We start from the raw sequence: 25,830 nt of genomic DNA, 5'->3' as shown, positions 1-25,830 counted from the left end.
TATCAGCTGGCAAGAGCAACAGCAATCCAGAAGAAATAGACTATTTCTGCCACTTACTCTCCACACCCCTCCACAAAGGGACTCAAGAGTGCCTATAGTAGTTTGCTATTGATGCAGACTGTCACATTATAAATTCTGACAATTAATGGGTACAAAAGATAAAACTTTACATGCACACATACATAAATGAGTGAGATAAAAATGTTCTTCACCTCCAGATACAAGGGCACTTTCTCCTGGATGCTGCGTCCATTTCTCCAACATCTCAACTTCCTCAGTCTGAATGTCTCTCTCGAGATTGTCCTCATTACATTGAACATATGCCTAAAGTAGAAAACTAAAGGGATCAATATATAGGTGGCACAGCTAAGAAAGACAGCAAATAACTGAATAGAATTTAAACAGCAATTTTAAAGCTGATGTACTCAACCTTTTATGTTTGTAAACTCAGACCTAAGCATACTGACACAGAGTCATTATTTTGTGCAAGCATGTTTTACCACATTTCACAGAAGAGTGCCAGCCCTGCTGCAAAAATACAGAATGGCTTACATTATGTGTAAACACTAAGCCAAACATACTTGGGATAGTGAGGCACAGACATATAGAAGGTTCTTTAGAAAACAGATAAGGAACATGAGAGAGTTCTCTTGTAACACAGAAATTGAAATGTTCTGTTCAGCCAAAAACTTTTAATACCATTGCTTTGTAGTCATTAAGGCTTAGAGATTAAAACTATTAATTTATTACCTTACTATTCTATTAGTTTTAGTAACTTTCTTTTGTAAGGAAAATCCTTTTCCAGAACAAGAATCAGCACTTTCAGAATTTAAATATTACTACACATTTGTTACCCACCTGCTTAGTGTTCATTTTACCAAAGTTCCTGATATACATGTCGTACTCATTTACAGGAGGCAAATCCAATAAAGAAAAACTAACTGAGAAGTCCAGATCAATGAGTGGGAGAAGTTCTGAACTCCGTTTTCTTCAGAATGAATTACAAGAGACAAACACAAAAACGGTTAAGACCAAGCATTTGGTATGCCAAAAGAAAAACAACACCAGAGATCTAACAACCCACTGATCTATGCAATTTGAAGCTGTACCAAGATAAAAATCTATGAATAGAAGTAAATATATTGTTATGAGTTCTCCTTTATTGTTATTCTAAGGTAATTACCATATTTGAAAATGCAATACTGATTGCAAAAGGCAAACTTACGGAATTTATTATTAAACCCAAACTGCCAAAGCCCAGCACTATAAACTTACCACAGTATTAAAAAGCTTTTCTGGGAGGTAACAGATGAATGTCTTTTTCTTCCTATACTTTGGACGGTGGCTAATTCTCCTAAACTCATTCTATTAACTTACATCACCTATATGTGTACAGCTTTATACAGATCATCTATAATATTCTGGTTTTGTTAGACATGCAATTGTATTTTGCATGATCTCCATCGGCAACAGATTGCTGAATTTGTATCCACTAGAGAAACAAATAACAACAGCAGTAATACGAAAACATATTTTAAATATATACATTAAATAAGTGTATTTCTAATCAGTAAGATAGTGTTTGAAAAGGGAAAAGACTAGAGCAACATAAGCTGGAATTTCTCTTCCAATATTTTAGACTGGATTTTTCTTTATAGATGAGAACAATTTTCACATCTTTTCCCTACCTGATGACATCTATTGCATTTTTCTTACCCACATTTTATTTTTATTTCTACTTCCTAACACACCACCTCTTCTCAAACATTATGGGCACAGACTGCTGAAATCTAATGCAACCGGATGAAAGTTGCTTCCTAGTTACAAATCTTAATGATACATTAAGACAAATGCTTAAAATAAACTAATAAGCCTAATGATACTTAAAACTTCGAAGTGCTACAGCTCATTTATGGTATGTTTTCAGTCTGCTTACTGGTAGTGATGTATTATCACAGCATTAAATTCCACAAAACCTTTCTCTTTCCCTGAAAATGCTAGTTATCTTCACAGGCTACAAATGCTGCTTGTACAGTTATATATGTAGTATAATCAGTCAGAGAACATAATGAGCAGAGGCTGACAAACACTTCAGAAGGCAATTCTTCAGAGAGATGCCTTCCTGAATTTCCTTATCAGTCTCCACTGTCTAGAGAGGAAGCCTAAAAAATGAACTTGCATAAAATCTGGGCATATAAATTTAGGCAAGGTGAATTAGCCTAAACAATAAAATCTCCCTTTTGTGAAGATTAGCCACTGATGTGCAGCCATGAAGCAGTACAACCTAGTACTATCAATTAAATGTAATATTCTTGCTTTATACATCCAACAGAAAATGAGAGATAAACACAGTGCTTTAGATAAATCTGGAGCTCCTGGTGAGTTCCACAAGAAACAGGTATCAATTTTTTTCTTTAGTACACAGCTTTATTAGATGTCTCAAATCTAGAGCAATTTTAGATCAGTAATAATATGTTTTTACACCAACTAGTGTAAACTGACTGAACAGGAACGTACTGTTTTGGCAACACTTTGTACCATATAGAATGTTAATTATTTCAAGATATTGCAGAGCCTTGAGAGCAGCTAAAAGGCTTGTGCTTTAGAGCTCTAAATCAATATCAAATTAAGCAACTGAAGAATCACAAAAAGAAATTTAAATCCTGGCAACTTATTCTGTAATAAAATGATACCCATAAATCTGATATATAGGTGAATTTCTGTTCTAAAATCACATTTGCGATGCCTGTAAATTTTATTTACTGAAGAACTAACTACTGTTAGCTTACAAAATAATATTTTACTCTAAAAGCCTCAAGGTTATGAACTTCATGTATTTCAAATATAATAAAAAAATTACATCTCACATAGGGAGCTGCCATTTTGTGAGGTTATTTCAAATACACTTACTTCAGCTTACTAGCAATATTTCGGCTACTTTGTCGTTGGTTTGCCATTTTAAAATCCATGAATATTCCACAATAAGAGTTTCTGACAGCAGGGCATTTCCTTTCTGTGACATTATAAAACATTGTTAGTGTTACAATTCACACTTCACAGTGCATTAAAATGTAAAGCAGTAAGTCTAAAAAGCAGCAGATTACAACACAGCTACTAAAAGTTACTAGTTTGCACATTACACAACATGCTCTAGCACAGTTATCTCTACAATAATCTTCTTCTGTTATGGATCAGAGTTTTTCCCTTATTAAGCTCCTTTACTGATGAATTAAAAATGACTGGCCTTTGCAGTTTTTATTTTAGAAGACAATGATGCAGAAAATACCTCTTTCTCCTGCCATTAGCAGATCCCTTGTTTCTCTGTGTACAGTATAACGAACTCTAAAAACCGTATCAAATTCACACAGACTCCACCATGTACATATGGAAAAAAGATTTCATCACTACAGCTAGTGGAGAACCTCATCAGCAGAAGCTTAATGGATGCCTTTGGATGAAGAAGCAAAACACTGAAAACTGATGCTTTAAAAGTCACAGTTAATGGAACAACTACAATATCTGATGTCATGTTACTCCCTTTTCTGGCTAGGTGGTAGCTAATTGACCTTAATATCCAACTTGCAGTCAGGACCAAAGGTGTTTCACTCCCTCAGAGAAAGACTGCTGTTTCAGATAATATTATAAAATGCTTTTAAACTTCTAAAAATCATTACCAGAATGATCAGCAGCCATTTTAATCAAACCAGATAAAAAAATTAATCAAAAAAGTGTGTTGCATCATTTACAATAAAGCATTAAGAGCTACAATTCAGAGTTTAAAAATCTGATTCTGTATTAGAATTGCATCCTGTTCATGAGATCTATAGCAATAATGGAATTCCTGTATTGAGTCCATATTGTTAGAAAAATAATAAATGAATCAATCTTCTGCAAGAAATTCATATTACAGTATGATGTTTCTGACTTGCAGTGACCGCTTAACTGAAAATCTATTGATACTGTAAAGACTTACAGGAATTCTCTGCTGTTCTTCCATGACTGTATTAACTTTGCACAAACTAGAAAAAAACCTGTTTCAGATTCTTTTGCACACTGATTCTGTACTGCTGTTCACCAGAGTGGAGAGTGCCAAGGGGAACCAGAGTTATACTTAGTTAACTAAGTAGATTTGGCACAGATACCAGATCAACTAACAATTCCTTAGTCACATTTCGGAAAAAAAAATGGCATTTTAAAAGTGATACAGAGCTGTATATTTAAGTAGTATCTGTATTTCTCCTGCCTTCCCACCCAGAGCAGTAGCTTTTTGCTACAAGAAAAAGCCAAATTAATGTCACAAGAAGCCCCAAACTGTTCTAGCTCTCCTCCAGTTTTCAAAATCCAGACTCTCATATCCTCTTCTTACCCAAAATAATGTATATTAAATGTCAGTCTGTACATTTTTATACTTCACATTTTAAATTATTAGTAATGTCTCTGACTCATTCTTTAGCAATATGCAAGCTACAGTTCTTACCCAAAAAAACTAAGTGACTCATCCAGAGCACCAGATTTTTGCCTCTAGGCAGACTTCTAGAAAAAGTGGCCTGTTTACTACTAAGTTGTATGTGTTACTCATACATTTAATAAAAAAGACTGGCATACAGTCACATACCCATAATTGGTTCCTTTTTTTCATTTTCTGTTTCATTTGGCAGTGAAGTGAAAATTCTATCATTTTCTGCACTAATTGCTCTTTGAATTTCTTCAATTTCAGATGTTCTGGAAAATTTAGTCTCTCTAAGGTTTTCTTCTGCATCTCTCTCTTCACCACTTCTGTCTTCATCATCATCATCATCAAAATCATCTTCATAATCCTTTAGAAGTAACAGGACTTTCAATAACTAATAAAAACGGATTCTAAACTTATTTTTCATTATCTTTCTAAAGAAATTTTAAAATGCGGTCAAAATACAATGTAACAATAAAATTTTCATACAGATGGTTATAAATCCTCTGAATGAAAGCCATTTTACACAGAATCACAGAATTGTCATGGTTGAAAAGGACCTCTGAGATTGCAGAGTCCAACCATCAATACAAAAAAACCCCAAACAAACACAACCAACCACATACACTCCACCAAAAAACACCCACAAAAAACCACCCTACAATCTCAGCTACTAGAGTATGCCCTTAAGTGCCACATCTACACGTTTCTTAATACTTCCAAGTGACTCAACCACCTCCCTGTGCGGGCTGTTCCAGGGCCTGACCACTCTTTCAGTAAAGAAATCCTTCCTAATATCAAACCGAAAGCTCCCGTGATGCAACTTTGGGCCATTTCCTTTAGTCCTGTCATTTTTTACTTGGGAGAAGAGGCCAACACTCACCTCTCTACAACCTCATTTCAGGCAGTTGTAGAGGGCAATGAGGTCCCCCCTCAGCCTCCTCTTCTCCAAACTAAACACCTCCAATTCCCTCAGCCATTCCTGGTATGATTTGTTCTCTAGATCCTTCACCAGCTTGGTAGCTCTTCTCTGGACATGCTCCAGAAACTCAGTGTCCTTCCTGAACACAGTACACCAGGCGTGGCCTCACCAGTGCAGAGTACAGGGTCACGATCACTTCCCCACTCCTGCTGGCCAGGATGCTATTGGCCTTCTTGGCCACCTGGAAATGCAGGACCCGACACTTGGCCTTACTGAACCTCATACAATTTGCCTACAACAGCATGTCTTGACTGTGCAGTAATTTTAATCGAGAGAAGACAATCCCACAGTACTGTTTCTATAGTGCCAAAAAGATTTTTTCCCCAAAAATATCCTAAAGTAGGAATTATATGTTCAGGTGAATTATGGGCTCTTTAAAGAAATCATGTGTTCTTTAAAGAAATAAAATTACAGTGTTTGGTGGTTTAAATGCTTCATAGATATACAGAGTTATTTATTTGATAGATTAAATTCAAGCTGCCCTTGGCAGGCTCAAATGTACTAAACTACTATATTATCTGTTTGCAAGTCTATGAATAAGGCTTATGTTTTAATAACTCTCTTAATTAAGACAATTCATCTCATGTTAAAACAATCACCTAATAAATGTGCTCATTTCTCTCCACTGAACAGTAAAGGGCCACTATAGTGGACAGCTCAACAGTGGACATCACGGAGACGAACAACAAAGATGTAGTTGGTTCAGCTAGCAATGAAAGCACATTCAACACACTCTTCTATCTTAATAACTTTAAAATGAACAAAAATAAAGCTAAAAATAAGAGCATTCAATTAAACAAATTAGTGGGCTGCTGTGGGTCAATACTTTTTTCTATAATTATTCTTGCAATGAAAAACAAACAGGCTTTTTTCCTCCTGAAATGGATTATTTGCTCCCATTCCTGTAAAAAAAAAAAAAATCAGCATTTTTCATTCAAAACTATTAAATAATTGAAATCCAGGAAGACAGGAAGAGCATCTTGTGAAGACTTCAACTCAAAAGCAGAAGTTGTTTCCCAATCCCTGATGAAAACTAAGTAAATATTTAGCAGAGAGTTCCTACATAGTATTTTAGATACTTATTATCTACTGTTAGCCAAGCTAGGGTCACTATCACCAAGAAAAGAGTAAGTAAAAACCATGTAACATCCTGTAGTTTTTATTTCTGTGAATAAAGTTAATCATTATTTTGATACTTCAGAGTTGTTTCAAAAGGATAACTGTATGCCTTTACTTACTTCAAAGTCATCTTCATAATTTTCTGAAAAGTTATCAAATCCCTTGTCTGAATTAGAGATGTGTGTATCTTTTATCTCCTAAACAAGAAAAGTAAATCAAACTGTTAGATAATCTTACAAAAAATTAAATATTTTCTGCTAAATCTTAGCATAAAGATAGATAAACAGTTGTTCTTCTCATATATTTCTATATTTCTGAGCCTTAAAGATTAGCATCAGTGCCAGCTGCTACATGGAACCTCAGCTGTCAGAAGCAAGAGAGGAAGAGGACAGTTTGGATATAGTAATTGATCCAGGATGACTGTTGGCCACAGTGATAAGAGCTGTGCAGACTAAATCTAAGAATATGTCAGAAAGGTATTTATTTCAAGAACACAAAGTATTTCTGTCATGTACAGTACTAAAAAAGGCACTGATGAAAATTCACATTCACTACTGTGTTCAACTCTGGTCACCCATACTCAAGAAAAATTAGTGGAAATTGAAACAAAGAGACAGCTGCTAGATTATGAGAGGAATGAAGAATTTGGCTTGTATAGGTCAGCAAAATTAACTCAGAGAAGAAACAAACATGCTTTCTATAAGCTCATTAGGGGAAGAAAACCCTAACAAAGTATTTGACCTAAGTGCTAGCACTAATGTATTGGAAATTAGAAGAATAGAATAACAGAGGTCTTGGAATACCCTTGAAAGAAAACTATTTCTGCTGTGACAACAGCCAGGTTTTAATACAAGTTAGTATGGTTGAAAGATACATTAAAGATACATGGCTGTCCATAACATGAGAATATGGAAAAGGATGTCTTCATTATTGCACTATCTATCACTCTTTCCTACAACATTCCAAAAAAGAATTTAGATTCTGGGGGGATGGTTATGAATGGTTAAGAATATGGCAAAATATTTTAAAAACTTTTTGTGGCAAAGTTAGGCTGTATCAGCACAGACTGGCCCAAATAAACCCAAATCTATACAGTTTGCACTTCAGACTTGCTGAAAACTTGCACCTGTCCCATTGAACATATAAAAATACTTCCCTCTTTCTCATGGCAAGCGTTTTATGAGACTTACATGAAGTGCACTGCTAGCTGTATTTTACTTGGCATACATTACATATTACTTGCCTATGTCAGCTATTTATAGAAAGAAACAATATACTTTAGGTACATGTAGATGATTTGTAGATGGTATGTATTACACATCTAAACTCTTCTCACTTACTGAGAATTATTTTTTCAAGTATGGAAGATACTGAAATACAGTTGAATTGCCTTCAATGCTTAGCAAATTTATACAGAATAAATCAATTTTCTAATTGATTGATCTAATCAGTTCTCTAAACTTTAAAGTTAAGAGATTCCTGAACACAAATATACATAAATCTTATCTTAAAATGTCATTATATTGACAAGGATTTTGTAATTGTTATTAATCCCATGAAAAATGCAGCATTCTAGGTTACAAAGCCTAATAGTCTTACCTCTTGCCTTGTATTCTTGTCCTCTTCTTCAATAAGTTTTCCTCTGTCTTTTACAGTTCTGTTGAAAAAGATAACATCAAATTTCTTTGTTAACTCAGAAGAAAACACTAGTTTTGTTTTGTTTTTGTTTTCTGGATTTAAAAAATTTTCTTAGAAACAGTATGTTGAAAATTTCCAATAAACTGAAATATTCCTACAAATACGTTTCTAGATCTCTATGATATGAAATTATAATGAAACAGCCAAGTGATTAATCAGCTAAGAACTGCAAAAACCCTGTCCAAATTTAATGTCTGTAATTGCATCAAAATGGAAAAAGTAAGGAGGAAAAAACCTATTAAACCCACACACCTATTAGTTGTATTAATATCTGCAACAAAGTGGAAAACAGTCTCAGGTTGGTGTAATGTGTTCTAAAGCTATAAATCATTCGAGTCTAGTCTTTCATTCAGGGACTTTATTTATGAGTAAAATAAAGTCAGGGTAAGAGAGCAGGAGAAAATCGACAACCAGCTCTGCTCCTTAACAATATTTGAGTATTTTATAAGTAGAGTATAAGAGTTCAAGAGGAGAACGTTCTGACTTCTTAAGTAAAAGGTCATTCATACATACTGCTCTTGGGACTGATAAACGTAAGTAAAGGGAACAATAAAAATAAAAATTTGGCTGGATCCTCTCCTAACAAATATGAATGATTCAACGTTGACAGAGCCTGAGGCTGAACCAGGGTTGTGGGACATCCCAGTAAACCATATTGCCTTCCTTACCACATAGAAATGGCTAACTCCGTTTTCCCAGCTACACACAAGCAATGACCCTCCCCCACAAACAACAGCTTCAAAATACAACCTGTGTATTTGGCACTGCTTGACACAGTTGAGTGATGCTGCTAGGAAGCATCCCAACATATGTATTCTGAAAGAATTATTTTTTTTTGTTTTATATAGGAATACACTTCCATAATGGCAAATTCAAAAAGACTAAATTAATCTGTCCCATACATAAAAAATAACAGTAGTATTTAGCGAACAGTGGTAGTTACTTCCTTATCTCTGTCAGTGTTCCCAGAAGCAAGCAGGGCAGTTTTCTCTTGAGAAAGGAAGCTGAACTGGGATTTCAGAATAAGAACAGTGCCTGACAACAATACCTGGAGAGTTATAATTCAGAACGTGGTACAGGAATTTCACGTGGCTGAATTATTAAAGAATGCAAAAAGAACTAGAATATAGAGAGAACTTCTGTAAGATTTTACATTTATTAGTAATAAAATTTAGAAATATTATCCTGAAATTTTACTGATCCTACTGAGGATAACCTGGACCTTTTCCTTTCACGTACAACAGTCAACATACTACACATATATAATGTTTTAGACACCATCCAGAGTAGAAACTAAGTGAAGATATTAAAATTAAAATAAACAACCTAAGACAGTCCTATGTAATCCATCACGAACCTTACATGAGTCCATGGAACTGCCCAGTGAATTTTCAGGTGGTAAAATACAGCATTTCTGCCTCCCAAACTATGTGCCTAGATAAATATATCTGCAATTTGCAAGGACTGTAAAGTAACTCTTGCTATCCTGGGATAGAAAAAAAATTTGAATACAAACACATACATTTTTATACAAATCCTCTCAGAGGCAAAACAGATTTTTAACCTTTCTTTTTAATTGCTATAGTATTGGTCAAAGGGCCTATGAAAAAAAAGATATATATTTGCCCTAGACATCTCAGATCAAGAATTTATTATTTTGTTTTGAAGGTGACCGAATCTTAAGAGACAGCATACAGTATATACTTATTTTAAGTCTCTGAATTTACCTTACAACCTGATGGCTCATTTCTTCTTGAATCCTCTCCTCTCTTTTGTCTTCACTGTTCTGTAAAATAAATCACAATATTCATGTGTCAGAAATGCTGGGAGGAAATATGTATATGAACCTGCATTAGTAGGAGCAATATTACACAGTAAGGAAGGTTTCTAATGAATTATTCCAATGACCCATACTATTTTTTCATCAGTCATTGCTTGTAAGAAGTTCTGTGTCTGAACATCAGAATTTCTGTATCTCCTCCTTACACATTGGGTAAGCAAAGAAAAGAAACACTCATAAAAGATTTGTGATACACCTAGTATGAGCTTCTCCTGAAAATATTAAATACATAAGAGTGAAGCTTGACTACATCCCTTCCTACAATGCATTTCAGAAAGGAAACAAGGCAGGATCTTGAATCTCCTTTGCTTAAAAAACCCTTATAATAATTTATCAGAGTAAAGTCTGACTTTTTATAGGTACCTTTCCATTAGAATATTAGTAACTATGCTTAAAAAATTCTCAAGGCCCACTGCATACTGCTTAAATTCTGAGCCCAGAGCACCTTCCTAAATAACCCCTAGGGGTGGCTGAAAACCTGCTAGGGATGAAGGGCTGACCTCAATAAGGCCTGTGGCCAGTTTGCTTCAAAGAATGAGATTTTAACAGTATGGACTGCAGCAATTCACACCAGCTGGACCCAGATACAGAGAACAGCCTCAGCCTTTTTTTATCCCCAGTATAGGGACTCAGGTTTGCCTAAAGAGGTTGTTTAATACAAAGGTGCTTTTCTCTGTCTGTGAACATCAGAAAAAGAAATCTGAGACAGAAGCATCAGCATCAGTGAGTACATTCTGTTAATAGCTACTTGAGTAAATTTCCAAGGAAGTCAAACCTTGGACAAGCTTCAGACAGACTTGAATTCTACTGCAGAAAGTCAGTTACAGGAATGACTAGTGGTGATGGGTCCCTACTCTGAAGATGCCCAGTACCTTCACTAGAACATGTATTTCTGAATTCTTATTTAAGAAGCTCGTACATCTTCAGTCTTCAGGCAGCAGAAGCAACTACCCTAGACCATCTGAATGGTTCCATGTTCCATAAAACTCACCTGTTTTTTAAAGTTACAAATTACTATATATTTCTTCTCCCATTCCTGTAGAATGAACACTTGTATTATCTCTAGGAGATAACAACCTGCTCTGTATTACAACCGTAGAAGATACCCTATGGCTTCAGAAGTAGAGGCAAAAAACCAAATATAAATGATGCACACTCACATGCCTACTTGTGAGACAGACATCCATGCTCTCTTTATAGGCAACATCAAAAGTAAGTTTCTATTAATTTTTTTTTTTTTTTCCTATAAAGGCAGCCAATATATTTCAATGAATCTCTGGCCTAATATCATCTCTACTTCAAAGCGTTAATAAAAATTTCAGAAGTCATAGCAACACAGAATTTATGAATAAAAGACTTTTCTAGCAAACAGACAAGTTCTAGTTTTAAATTTCATGGAAGGAATCGGCTCTGGGTTAGGATACTTAAATGCAGACGTAGAATTTTAATCTACCACTTTAGCTTCAAATTTCAGAAAATGTTGACTTACAATCCAAATACTTGTATTATTCACCTTACCAATGATGAAATATCAACAATTAAAGTGAGTTATAAGGTAATGTTTTAAAATCTTGCAAAACTAACCCTTCGATCACTCTTCTTTCTTTCATTTTCTCTACTTTTCAGTCTCTCAGTAGCTTCTTCTGGTTGCCCTTCTCTGTGTCCATGGGAAGATCTCTCTTTAGATCTCTTTGATTTATGCCTTTCTTCCTCTTCCTTTTCATAACGTTTATGACTTCTCTCTTTGGAAAGCCTGTCTTTTCCTGGCCTCACAGAATGCTCTTTTTTTTCTCTATGTCTTCTTTCTCTCTCTTTATCTGACTCTTGATCTTTTTGTAACCTGTGTACCCGTCCACCTTCTTGAACTTTGTAGGCTAAAATTTTGTCAATGCTTCTTTTAGTATCATAATCCTGCAAAGAGAGAAAAAAATAAACAACATGAAAGAGTTAGAAAACTCTCAAAAAATTTTATCTTCACAAATCTATCAATTTTTGACCACTAAAATGATGGATTTGTAAGTAACCTAGTATTTTCTGCCATGCGGGTCTTCCAGCTTTTTTATTTTTTTAAATCTCCTATGATGGCAAGTTTCAAAATATTGTATCACTTGAGATTCCCAGATATAAAATATCGCATCACTTGAGATTCCCAGACAATTCTTCTGGGACATTGCATACTTTGCTACAGAAAATTCTATGGATTATGTATTCTTCACAGAAAAAATTAATTCTTTGTTTACTAAGTGGTCTAATATAAAATAGAATAGATATTTACCAATACCCTTGTAAAGAAGGCATAAAGGCATAAATAGCAGATGGAAAATTTTTATGTAACTATAAAATACTATTTGCTATGCAAATTTTATTTTATTTTTACTTAAAAAAAAAAAAAATGAAGAATGGCTCAGAAACATGTTATTGTTTTGTGTTTTGTACAGTTGTGAGGACCTTACTATCTCTGCATCTCCTGGATTTCTTGGGAACTGGACTCTGATCCAGTTTCTTCATTATTCTACACTCTATCTACATTCTATCTCACTCCATTATGAAACACTTAATTCCTTTCCTTCCTTTACCTTCTTTTCTGTATCTCTTCTTTCTCGCTCTTCACTTCTTGTTTTCTCCTCCTCTAGAAAATATATATAAATTAATGAACAAATGTTATTATATCCAAAATCTGTATATAATTAACTCTAGCAGCTAGAAAACAGTATTTCAGTTACATAGGCTTTCTAGAATGCAGTAACTTTCTAAAAATTCCATTAAAATTTTCTATCCAAAGCTGGTTACTCTTTTTTTTTTTTCCTAATGAATCCTTCTGTTCTCAATTGTCTTGTGTAATGCTAAGAGTAATGGCACATATCACTAACTTCAACCATCAGCCTGCAACTTGAGGATTCAAAAGGATCCCTCAGTAGAGAATGTCTAGGCAGGGAGGTATTTACCCTCTTCAAGTCAACCAATCAACAAAACCAGTGACATTCACTCCCCTCTTCAGAGGAAGGGAAACGAGCATCAATATTTTTAAAAGCATCAAAATAAAATGAGGTTACTTCAAGATTCAATAAAGATCTACATTTCAGTAGGTACTCAAACCTGTCCACTTTTATAATCCATGTACAGATAGGGTATGGTTTCAGAGTACTTCCATCTAAATATCAAATATTTCAAAGTACAATAGCAACCCAAAGCAACTTACCCAAACAATGCCTGCTTTCTCTTCTTCTGTGATGTTCTTTATCTCTTCCTTCATATGATTTCAGATTGTTTTGTGTATCTATTTGCTTTACCTCATGTCTCTTATGCTTTTTGTCTCCTTCTCTATCACTCTCCCTGTCTTTATCTTTTGGTACACTGTATTTTTCCTTCTTCAAATTTGACTCTTGAAGCTTATATTTGTATCTTTCTTGGTCTCCTTCTCCTGAGTGCTCTTTCCCCCTCTCTCTCTCTCTCATTTTATCCCTCTCTCTTTCACCAGATTTAAATCTCTCTCTCTCTCTTGTTCTTTCCCTGCTCTTCCCTCTGTCTTTGTGTTCATGTTTATGAGCATCTGTGTCATGAACAGACTTATCTTTTGGCAGTTTCTTTTCTCGGTGCTTTTGGTCTTCATTTTGACTACCTGGTTGTGATGCCTGAAAGAAAAAAAAAAAAAGTCTATTCTTACAATCCAGCAATCAATTTTTATATAGTATATTCATGTGGGAAAAAACAACAACAACAACAACAACAAAACTGTATTAAAATTTCTAACCTTACTTAGTAAAAATACCAAGATTATGTCTGTATTATTGTAAAAAGAAGTAACAGGGGAAATAAATAATAAAATGCATTTTCAACGTATTTGAAAAGAACTTGGTAAAAAAAGAAAATTTACTGTGGAACTGTGCATTGTGTTTACAGGGAGGTTGAAAAATTAACTACACATCTTAAAGCTGCTAGCTCATGCAGACAGATATTAGTTATCCACTGTGGGCTGGAGCATTGGGCTCCAGCAGGGTTTTGAGGCTGGGAGAGATCAGTGACACCCTTCCACAGGGGGGAACTTCCTTCTCTGTTCTTTCAGGATGACCTCTGTGAATCCTGGACACCCAAACGGGGCATTTCTTTATTCCAGTTCTGGACAGAAAGGGGTGCTAGGCGGTAAAGCCACAAAACCAGCCCCCATAACACGGGGTTTTTTATACACAAGAATATGCAAAATTACCTTATCTCTAATTATACCAATATAATTTGTCTACATGATGGGTTAACTAGTTCTTTGCTGCCAATTTAAGTGGTAGCACTTCTACTTTTTACTACATGTGGTCAGAAGGTGGGGGCTTTTGTGAGTAGGGGGTCCTTCCAGCCTGAGGGTATTTTAGTATGTTAATATGGTGAGTTCACCGTAGGTTTAATTAGTCATTGCTTTCTGCTGCCTGTTTGGCTTAGAATTTAAGAATACAGATATCAACAGTTTCTATCTTTCCAGGGAGGCTGTGAATGCCTCATCCCTGGGAGCGTTCAAGACCAGGTTGGATGGGCTTGGAGCAATTTGGTCTAGTTGGGGGATTGGAACTAGGTCATCTTGAAGGTTCCTTCCAAGCCAAACCATCCTGTGACTCCGTGATCCTGTGATTTATCTGAAGTCATAAGAGATATTTTAACCTTTCTGAAGCAAGTAGCACAGCTCTCACTAATTTAACTACATCCATGATTTCAGCTATTTATTCAATGCAGACCAAACAGAAATTGCTTTGATTATAGTCAATGAGTAAAGTAAATTAAACTTCACCCATCTGTTTCACAGAAATTAAAGTCCAACCATACCACTTCTGTTGGAACTACAGCATTTCAACTCAAATTTGTTTGCTTTAGCCCACATGGAAGTAGTGGAAATGTTACCAAATGTCTAAAAAATAAAAAGTACTTATACTGTAGCACTGGCATTGAAATAACGGGAAGCTTTGAAATGCAATTGATAGAAAACTAGGTAATAGATTAATAAGTAGGATGCTATAGTTTATCATAGGACTAATAAAGATCTGCATAGAAAAGAATCACATATCAGAAAAGAGCTTTAAAAAATATATCATAATGCTAATATGAATATCAATGGTGGAACTGACTGAAGCCTGAATGCCTATTTGACCAGCAAATAAAGTAATTAACCAGTTTCAAAGTGCATGGCAAAAATTACAGATTAAGATAACGAATACACTACATAACATACACGTAGGAAAGTGAAAAAGTACACATAAAGCAGAGCTGTAACCCGGATTTGATTGGCCAACAAATCAGACTCTATTGCGTGCTGTGTGAATTCTGTAACTATGGTATTTTTTTCCATTTACCAAACTAAGAAATCTGTACAGTGATTCCATACTACTTCTGTAGCTAGCAACAGCTAAGCGGGCCAGCCTTTGGACACACTTGAACAGATTCCGTAAGTCAGCTGTGTCAAGGAAGTTAGCAGCTATACATTGAAGATCTTCACTGTTTGTATTCAGTGATGCAGATTTAAAGTGTCTGGTGTACCAAAAAGTCTTAGAGAGCTATTAAAGATCCACAAGGCACCATGGCTAATAGAACAGCCAGTCAACCCTTCTATATCCCCAAAGCGGGTGGGTTGGAACTAGATGATCTTTAAGGTCACTTCCAATCCAAACCATTCTATGGTTCTATGATTCTATTAGTTTAGACTTTCAATAAATTCTGCTGCTCTATGGTAACATCAAAACTAGTAGAAATAAAATCACCCTAAGATGTTTCCTCAGTTCTTCTGATTTCCAAGTATCTTCTTTGGTTCTTCTCTAGAATGAAAAAGATAGCAAAGGACTGAGTAATCAATTTGCAGAGAGAAGTAAATAATTTCACAATGAATAGTTTTTCAAATAAAAGGATCAAGGTCTAGATGTCAAGTACTACTGAATTTTGTAATGTAAACATTACAGTGATTTATCCCTCGTGTATACTTGCAGCATACCTGATCTGACTGGACATGAAAGACCTGAGACTCAGACTTTTACTGGGTTATCCAGCTCTGTACACACATGGTAACCCAGTTTTGAAGTCTGTACCTATGGCGGAAAACAGGGCAGCCCCTTCAAGAAAGACTTAAAATTGGTTTTCCAATGATAGACCAAATGGGTCCACATAGTCAGGCCACTTTGGAAAGTTCAACCACTTCCTCCATTACATCTAACTTCAAAGTCCGGGTCACGGATTTATTTAGGTGAGGTTTTAATATTCCTGAGGTTGGAGTTTTTCTGAGCAACCTTAGTTTTGGGTTTGAGCACTCCCAACTAAAAATGTTTTCCTTGTACTGAGTCATAATTTCCCTTGCTGGCAGTTAGGGCCACTACCTTCTGTCCTCTCACTCACTACATATCTCAGAGAAGAATTTGGCTCCACCTTTTCCACAGATTCTCTTCAGGTATTTGAAGACAGCAGCTAGATCCACTCTCACTTTTCTCTAGTCTGAACAGCTCCTTAGCCTCCTTCCCACATCCATCAGGGTTCCAGATCCATAAGCAGCTCAGTGCCTCGCTCTACAATCTCTTTAGTACCAGAGACCTTAAAACCAGACACTGTAGTGCAGGCAGGGCCTCACAAGTACTGAGCAGAGGAGAATAGTTCCCTACACCTGCTAGCTATGGATTTCAGGACAAACGTAACCAGTATGTGAATAACCCTAAGTACCTGAAGAGCACCTTGATGACCTATGTTCAATATGAAATATTTCTGTGTAGCCTTGAAGAAAAAAGTAAAAAGGAAAGTAATTAAAGTATACATGGATATTGTTTCACTAGATTTCTCTCCCCAGTTGAATAGATGGTGTTTCTTCTATCCTCATTTGCAGAGCTGCTGCCCTTACCTGCTTGGCTTCTGCTGAACAAACTAAGAAAAATATTGTTTGGTATTACCAAATGAGGAATTTTGTCATCTAGTGAATATTTTTAAGTACTTAATTGAGATATTACTATATTCAAAGTGACAAGACCAGGCTACACTAATTCTCAAATTCAGACTTGGTAAAAGCTACTAAAAAATAACAATTGCTCACAAATAATTGAATGATGAGCTGTACTGGTGGAAGAAAATAAACACATGGTGCCCATTTTTTGCTAATTTATTATATTAAAATAGCACTTTATCAACGTATTTTTTTAAACCATTCTACAGGAAAAAATTCTAGCCTTTTCAAACTTAGAGTTTATAAAATATTGTAGTGGACTGGTAAGCTTCCTCTGAAGTCAATAAGAAGTATCAAGCAGGCAGCCTTTGAGACAAAAGTGCCCTTTATTTTCTTCTGATCATCAAGAGTACAAATATTTACTACTGTGGAAAGTCAGATGAGAAAGCAAAACCAAAGCTGATAATTTTTTTGAGTGAAGTTTTAACAAAGCCCAAGAAACTCAACAGAACTTGCGTAAGGGAAAGCTGGAAGGAAAAACATACGGGAAGAGAACAGTGAGGTTATGTTACAGTCCCAAATAGTAACCTATTTTAAATCCCTGGTGTATACGATTATGTTTCGGTTTTAGACAACATTTAAGTAGATATCAGCAAGCAAAAAAAAGAATGCCTAATAGTCTAACACCAGTACAACTAATAGACTATATCAGATAATGTAGTTTGAGCTTTATTTCAAAGTTGAGGCAAAAAGCATGCAGCCAACATTCAGAGATGATTCTCTGGTGCTCAGAAAGGTGCATTAACCACTTTTCTGGGGTCTGCAGTTTTCCTCTCACCACCACCACTAGCATCTGTTGCTTATATATGATTTTCCACTTAATTCTCTGCTTGTGCAAGCTTAAGGGAACTTAATACCTTTGAGACCACTGTCCCTCTGTAAGTAGAGCAATCACTGTATAGACAAAAATATTGTTTAAAATAAACTTTAAAAGGAATTACTGAAGTTTCTCACCTGTCTGCTAATTTAGAAGTCCTTATATGCTTGCTTAAATCCAGATTAAGATTAGTTATTTAAACCACACTAGGGTTTAACTTCAGTTATCCACCTCAGAGCATGGGGAGCTCATCAGCTGACATAAAATGACACAGATATACTCACAAAGTGCTATGAAAATTTTTAATATTTACAAATCTGTCCTTTAAACTAAACAAGTATGTTGCCTTATGAAATCAGCAGGACAAGAGAACTTGCTACTTTAGATAAACTATTTAAGAGAGATCAAGGATTTCTTCACTCACAACCTAGAAAGACTGGGTCTTCAGAACTTAATTTTAAGTTAAGAACTCAGCTAACTCTGATTCTAAAGAAAAAAACACAGAACAGTAAAATGTCTGTTGCTTTTAAGCCAAAGTACTTTATTTTTTACATACATTTATTTCTTATTTCCAATAGGAGCTGCGTATTTGAGAGCCCTCACATGGGTAAGCACTGGGTGATAAACTTGATTTGATAGAACAGAAACAGGAAAAGAACACTTTCTCACTCCGTATGGCTGTCAGGAAAACTGTCTCCAGGTCTTTGGCAGACTCATACCAACACGCCTGAAAAATTTCACATGGAAGTTTTAACTTCCCATCACAATTTACTAGCTGACCTCTTCAGTAAGGTACCAGTTACTGAAATGGTACCTGAATTAAAGTGTTTATAGAGTGGTCCTAACATACTACTTCACATATCCGGCTCAGTCACTCTATTTCCTACTCAATTTTCTATTCAGCATAACCCCAAATTAATTAGGTATAAAATCAAGATTCACATTTGACACTTATTCACTTTATAGTGCGTATGTAACACAGTAACTGATGTTAGCCTGTCCATGCGGTTTTGCTTCCTTTTATTTTGGAGCTCTACACATTTTTTATAATTTAATACCATCATGCAAAAGTTACGTGCATTCCTAAAGAACTACAACCCGACAATTAGCAGTCACAGAAGAATCAGTTACTAATTACACTTTTATCTACAATCTGACACACTAACAGCCTTGGGTATTTTCACAAGCCACCCATCGTCTTCACAGAGAGAACTGCGGCTGATGCAGTCTCGTCCTTCCCCTGGGAGAGCAAGGCCTTCCTCACTGCCGCTGCTTGGCCGGGAATGCCGCAAGCGCGCCGGCAACACATGGAATTGTCCCGGGACAGCCATGGGGGGGTCTCAGGGCGGGTCAAACAAACCCTAGGGCTGTTCCCTCCCTTTTCCCCCAGAGACGCCCTGGCTCGCCCAGGGACAGCAGCGGCGCCGGGCAGGCGCCAGGACCCCACAGGGCTCAAAGGGCGCCGAGCAGAACGCGCTGGGCCGGGGGGCGGCCGCGCCGCTGCCCCTGCTCCCGGCACCTCCGGGGAAGGGGAGAACGGGCAAGGCAGCTCGGCCCCTCGCGCAGTACCGGCAGGAGCCGGGCCTGGGCAGCGCCGGCAGCCCGAGCGGCTCCCCGGAGCCCCGACCGCTTCCCAGCGGCCCCTCACCTTGTTCCCCTCCATGCCCGGGGCGAGCGGGGCGAGCGGGGCGCCGCGTCCCGCCGCCACCGGCCCCCTCCGAGCGGGTAGGAAACGGCGGCGGCTGCGCCCGGGCCTGCCTAGCAACGGGCGGCGAGGGGAGAGCAGCCGATGGGCCGAGCGATGGAGGAGCGGCGAGGGGAGAGCAGCCGATGGGCCGAGCGAAGGAGGAGCGGCGCGGCGGGGCCCGCCGGGAGCACCGGAGGCCGCTGCCGCCGCGCGGCCTTGTGGGAGCGGGGAGGCCGCCGGGCGCTGCCGGGCGCGGCTCCAGCGCGGAGCGGCGGCTCCTGGTCGTGCCCAGCCCTGTTCCAGCCACGAGCGGCGGTCGGGGATGCCTCGGCGGCCGCAGGAAGGTTTTCCTCCGCCAGCCCGGCTGCGTTGCCTCAGGTGGCGGGGCGGCCTGCTCGGACGCGGCGGGCACCCTCCCGTGCGGTGCTTCCAGGCACCGCTTTTCTCTTCAGGGCTGAGCTTCCCCGGCCACCGTGAAACCGCGCCGGGCAGCACCCGACTCACCTGATTCGCTTCTTGTGGTTACTGGGGGGGGGAAAGGGGGTGATAAGCTTAACTTCATCTGCCGTTTGCCCCGATGCCAGGTAGAGGCAGGCGTGAAGAACACCTCCAGAAATAAAAACGTTAATAATATGTCCACAGTAACAGCTTGGAGCAAGCTGCAGCTTACCCAACAGACGTGAAACAAATGACTTAAATAATGGTTGCCCGCAGGAAAGGTGTGTGTGCTATTTTCACAGCAAGTATTTGCAACCTATTAAGCGTGGTGTGCGATTTAAAAAAACACCCGGTGAATGTTCCTCAAGGCGCTTTGCATTTCGTTCCCAGATTTCTCTTTTTACCAGTAAAAAAAGTAACTTGTTGCTAATATTATTATTAATGTTTGTAGAAAACTGAATGTTGATGGGAGCAAAAGGAAAAAGCGCAGAGGAAGAACCTTTTTTGCATTTGAGAAACATTCTTGCTGTAGTTTGTCAGGCTGACTTCAAAGAGACAACATTTAACCCTTTATGTAAGTCTTTGTCTTCAATAGTCCATTTACAAATTACTGATACAGTTGATACTGCTGCTTCCTAGTCACGCTTCCGGAATAAACTAAAAAAAGCTGCTAAAGATAGCTCCCTGTCTGCACAATGAAATATTTTCCTTTATCATATAACAGAAAAACAAAGGCAAATTAGGCAAGCAATTAGAAGGGGAAAAAAACCCCTCAATATATCATTTAAAAAAGCAAACAACACACCACCATTAACTATGTGACCTTTAAGGGCTAAATCACATCCACTAAATATAAGCAGCTATGGATACTAAGTTATTTATAAACACTTATTAATTATTTAGCTGTCTTTGGCAGAGGAATAATACTCTATAAGCATTTTATATTATCTGAACAAATAAAAATGCACTTACAAGCCATCTTGGATTAACTCGAAGAGCTCTTCAGCCACGCTGGTGACAGTGTTACAGTAACATAAAAAAAGGCATCTCGTAGTGTGGGGTACCTGACAGAAATACCATCCTTTGTATAGAGGCTGAAGGAGAAAAGCTGCCTTCAAGTACTCTAAATTAATTTTATTTTAACAACGATATAGCAAAGAAATGTAACTAGCAAATGTGTCATTGATACCAAACACTGGTCGAAAAAAAAAAAAATTTTGTTTAAGTTCTGGTCCTACCATCTACTCTTTTCAATATGTATATGTATTTGTAAAAAAAAAACAACAACAAAACAACAAAACAAAACACCAAAAAAAATCCACAACCAAAACAATAATTTTTTTTAAAGTCACCAGTTTCGGTTACCAAAAGCTTGTTCTTGGAGTACAGTAATCAGGCAAGTTTATGGCAAGAGAAAAATAACAGTTGTGGGAAAGCACCACTAGAGGGTTTGGAAAGAACTTTTCAAACCTAAAAGACAAGGATCAAACTAAAGTTTAACTCCTGCAGGAGAACACAAGCTAGAATAACAGAACTAAAATCTGTGCATGTTTAAGTCCCACTTTGTATTAAAATAAACTACAGTTTCTCACTAATGTAGTGGAAAAATCAATACATCAGTAGTTGTACTAGGTTTTGTAAAAATGGGTATTAGAATCATGTGAATATAGGCAATAAAATGGCCCATATCTGTTGTAGTAATAGCATAAAAAGATGCTCTGGGTTTTCTTGGAAAGATGAGTGTGCTGTAAAGAAGGCTTCTGGTAGCCCTGAGGATTCTAATATGATTTGAGCTTCTACATGCTTTTCTCTTGTCTGGCTTGGCACACGTATCTTATTCTTCACCTGCACTAGTATCTGAAAAAGAGGAATATAAAATAAATTAGCTTTTTACATTCCATAGTAATAAGATATTTTTTGTCTTTGGATGTTCCTCTACTCCTAGGATGTGATACTGCTTTTTTCTCCACCTCTGTATGGCATGACACATCACAGCAATACACCAACAATTTACTGGAAGTATCAACCCTCATAGGGACAACATGACAACCCTTCACCATGCTTAAAAATTATTATTCTTTTATTATACAAAAAATAAAATAATGGGGGGTTTGGGTGAAGGAAGAGACATGTTAGGATCTAAACTTTATAGCTATATTTTTCCTTTTTTTTAAAACCAATTTCTGCTGAGGCCTTATGAAGATGAGAAGAAAACTCAAATATTGCTATGAACAAGGTGTATGAATGACCTCTTGCAAAGAGTTTAAAATGCTGTTAGTCAGCTTCATAAACAGAAAGAGCAAAATCTAATGATCTCTGAAGTAAACTATGTGCCTTTAGTTTTGAACTTTAACTTGTAAGAATCCCCTGAGGAGAAAAATATTACTATTATTGTGAAAACTTACTAAAAAACACATTTTAGTGGAAAGTATTTCTGTCTTCAGGAACAACAGATATTTAAGGATCTTATCCTGAGAGTACATTTTATACATATGGTGAAACTGAAGCCAGATTGTTATTCCAGAGATCAGACATGTTTGGTTTTGTTTAAACAACAGAAGCTCTATGCACTGAACAGGTATGGTAGAGTCTCCTGACTCTTCCTTGTGCTCTATAGATTAGATAATTTGAAACAGGCAGAAAATATTTGTGCTACATACTAGATAGTCTGAACCAGGTTGAGACAGCTGGGTAAAATCAAACACAGAAGTAGTGAGTCTCATAATGAGAATTTACTAGGATGAAACTTCATGTTATCTATGTTTCCATCAATAATTCCGATTATTTTTTTTTTTTCAGAAAAAACTCCTGAGTTAACATTCTTAGATTTCTATTCAGTAAAGATTCCTATTCAATAGTTAGAAACCTGTAGAGAGAAGCATCAGATTGAAATAATGCTGTTGGGTGAGATAAGGTATAATATCAAATACTGTTCTTCAGGAGGGTTAACTGTTTCTGATAATGATCAAGAAGCAACAATTAAAATTGTTTCCAAAACATGTTTTCTTGTGCCAAATCCAAAGAATTCAGGGAAACTTAAGATTTTCTTTTTCACCATATAAATCGATTTTTCCTAGTTTCTCTCATCCTCAAAACCCTACATGTATAAATAAGGTCTTTTGGGAAGTTATTCTGAAAGCTAGTGTTGGTATCTACTGGCAAAAAAGCACCATAATAAGGATCAGCATAGGCCAACATTGCTTTGACTCCAATGGAAACTAATGAGCTTAAAAAGCAAAAAAGAAATCCAGTAAAAAGGAGGAACAAACAGATATGGCTAGGAATGGCTATAAAGGAATACTGCAAATAAAAATTATTAATTACAATTCTAAGAAAGCAACAGATCTACACAGTATGGTATGAAAACGACAAATATTATCTAAATTAGACAGATATAATCAGCTCTGTAGCTGATACAATTCACTGCAGGATACTTAAGGAAAGAGTAATCTCTGTAACATAACTGAGTATCTTCAAGAGTTCCTGATGCATTGAAGGCTATTGTAAATATTAAAATTTAGGATCAGGAAATAAGTGAATTACCAAATCAAATGATCTTGAGCAAGTAGAATAAACAAGTAACTTGTGATGCAGAACGTTTAATGAAAAACTTTGTAACAGAGTAACTGACCCTGATTCGTTCCCTGGCAGCAGAGTTTATATGTTGATTTTAATAAGAGTCTTTTGTCCCTATTATAATAGTGGCATGCTAATGTCATACCACTCAGTTTCTTCATTAAAATACCATGAGGGACCAAGTTAGTTATCTATGGAAGTTCTAAAAAGTCAGTTATTATCAGAACTTTCTATTGATGCTACAGATAAATGCTGTTAAATTAATGCTACAAGGTCTTGCTTCTGATTTCCTATTTGATTGGCACAGTAACACCCATCTTCAGTTTTGATTAATCAGACTTCCATATCAACTAATTAATTACTCTGCCCAGGATCAATGATAACCTGTCAGGCCTACAATTATGTGTTTGTCATTCTAAATGCTTCCACAAGACTACTTTTTTTTCTCTGTTGTACTTCACCAGTATGTTAACAATGACTGTACAGGGTACTCCTCTGCAAATTCTATACCCAGCTCATTTGCAGAGTACACACTGAGACATGAAGGAGAGCAGAGTAAGACGCAGCATATGGTAAAGTGTTAGTTGGCAAACGTCACGTCAATTCAATCACTTTTTTTTGGTTTGTTTGGATTTTTCATTTTGGTTCATGGTACAGCTGTATTCTTCTTCAGCTACTCTGAAGCCAGACAGGGAAGAAAAATGGAGCAATGGAGTCTAAGACTGAGAACAAAAGGCTTGAGAAAATATTAATAGTATTGGTTGTAATGGAGGGTGCCAACATACAATATGGCCATTCATACACTAGGTGCTACTGAAGCTCAGGATCAGGCATTCACAAGAAAGTCTATGTAAGCAAACTAAGAAATTAGAAGAGGAATACAATAAATGAAACAAACAAACAACTAAACAAAACAAACCAACAAACACACACATTTATTGTAGCTTGGGATTATTGGCTTCCATAGTGGTCACAGAGTCATGTTTGCTACCCCTAGTTTAAGGTAGCAGGCTTTTATAGGATCTCATGCTGACCTTCACTACCCTCACTGTTATGGACTAGGCGTTTTGAGTTCTCTAGAAGACCCTAAGTAAGTAAGTTTTGGTTCCAAAGCTTGGTTTACCATATAGTTTTAAATCCTTGCTTTTGTTACTCCATTTTTATATCACTTGTTCTGAATTTTCATTCTGATGAACCTCATTAAACAGATGGAGAAAACACACCACCAGTGGTAGAGAGCAACATCGAAACCAGTTTTGCTTAGAGTGGTTGCTTGTGTCCCATTGCAGGCACAGAGGGAATCTGGAAAAATGATACAACGGAACAGCACTCAGTTGTCAAGATACAGATTATTTTTCCAATTCTGCTGTGCAGCACTGAGCAAATAACTTTACCTTCAGTGCCATCAGCTTTCTGAATTTCCATTTCTCTGGATAATTGGGATGATGTTGCTTTCACTTCTTAAAAAATTAAGCTTATGCAGTTTCCCTATTTGTCCATTTTTATGTGTGCTCGTAACTTCTCAGCATATTAGCTAAATTCATTCTTCCCTGTCAGCAAACAGTAGTCTCTTAATATCCTACAAATTTTGTGAAAGTTAGCAGCTGAAGAAAAAGGACCCTCTTTCCCACTGAGTGAAAGGTTGGCTATTTTGAAGCCAAAAGAAAAAACCTCCTGGTAAATGCTGAATTTAACCAGCAAGTGCATACCAGCAAACTGAGCAGCACACAGCTAAGGACAAGGAACAGCTGCCCCATATGAAACTGCTGGATACATTAAAATTACTGAAAATACAAAGGAATGGTAGGAAGAATTACATGGGAATCAGGTGATACTGTGAAAAAGGGATACAGGACATAAACGTGTGAAGAATCAGTTTTTTAGTTTCATAGATCAGAGTTTGTGTCATCCCAAGAGTGTAGGTGCCACCCTGTGTGCTCAGATGACAGAGGAGCAGCTTTATCTGAGGGCGTGTGAGCAAAAGTTCAGGCAACACCTGTTGTCATAAGGGAGGGGAGTGACCGGCCTCCGGTTCCTCTGAGCCACTGAGCAGTCGGTCCTTTAATAATAACCCTCAATAGAGAGCAAAGACAAATACGAAGCTTGTTACTGGGGGGTGTAACAGGCAGAAGCCACACAACCTCACACATGACTGAACAGACTGGGCAGACACTGCGGCTTCCCCGGCCGGGCAGCGCACACCGGCACATTCGCCGTCCGCCAACACCGCGGCAAACTGGCCCTGCTCCGTGCCACCCGGCAGGAGCCCGC

The 25,830-nt window shown here is 37.2% G+C and overlaps 1 protein-coding gene across 2 annotated transcripts in view; it reads right to left on the bottom strand.

The window, feature by feature from the left end:
* DYNC2I1 (dynein 2 intermediate chain 1) overlaps positions 1-20,948 on the bottom strand; it is a 32,391-nt gene extending 11,443 nt beyond the window's left edge. The window contains exons 1-12 of one of the 2 annotated variants that reach the window (XM_051612391.1): positions 19,507-20,948; positions 15,825-15,878; positions 13,289-13,721; positions 12,666-12,718; positions 11,674-12,000; positions 9,977-10,035; positions 8,151-8,208; positions 6,671-6,748; positions 4,616-4,817; positions 2,911-3,013; positions 859-988; positions 213-324 (exon numbers count right to left, since the gene is read on the bottom strand). In XM_051612391.1, the coding sequence (XP_051468351.1) occupies positions 213-324; positions 859-988; positions 2,911-3,013; positions 4,616-4,817; positions 6,671-6,748; positions 8,151-8,208; positions 9,977-10,035; positions 11,674-12,000; positions 12,666-12,718; positions 13,289-13,721; positions 15,825-15,878; positions 19,507-19,521 (1,624 nt within the window). In that variant the 5' untranslated portion in view covers positions 19,522-20,948. The remainder of the gene's footprint in view (positions 1-212; positions 325-858; positions 989-2,910; positions 3,014-4,615; positions 4,818-6,670; positions 6,749-8,150; positions 8,209-9,976; positions 10,036-11,673; positions 12,001-12,665; positions 12,719-13,288; positions 13,722-15,824; positions 15,879-19,506) is intronic. The other variant, XM_051612392.1, reaches the window with a different exon arrangement.
* Between the last annotated feature and the right edge of the window lie 4,882 nt (positions 20,949-25,830).

Source organism: Apus apus, chromosome 2, assembly GCF_020740795.1.
Source record: "Apus apus isolate bApuApu2 chromosome 2, bApuApu2.pri.cur, whole genome shotgun sequence".
NCBI classification, from domain to species: domain Eukaryota; kingdom Metazoa; phylum Chordata; class Aves; order Apodiformes; family Apodidae; genus Apus; species Apus apus.
The sequence above is the reverse complement of the archived record's forward strand: the minus strand, read 5'-3'. Positions and strand labels throughout refer to the sequence as shown.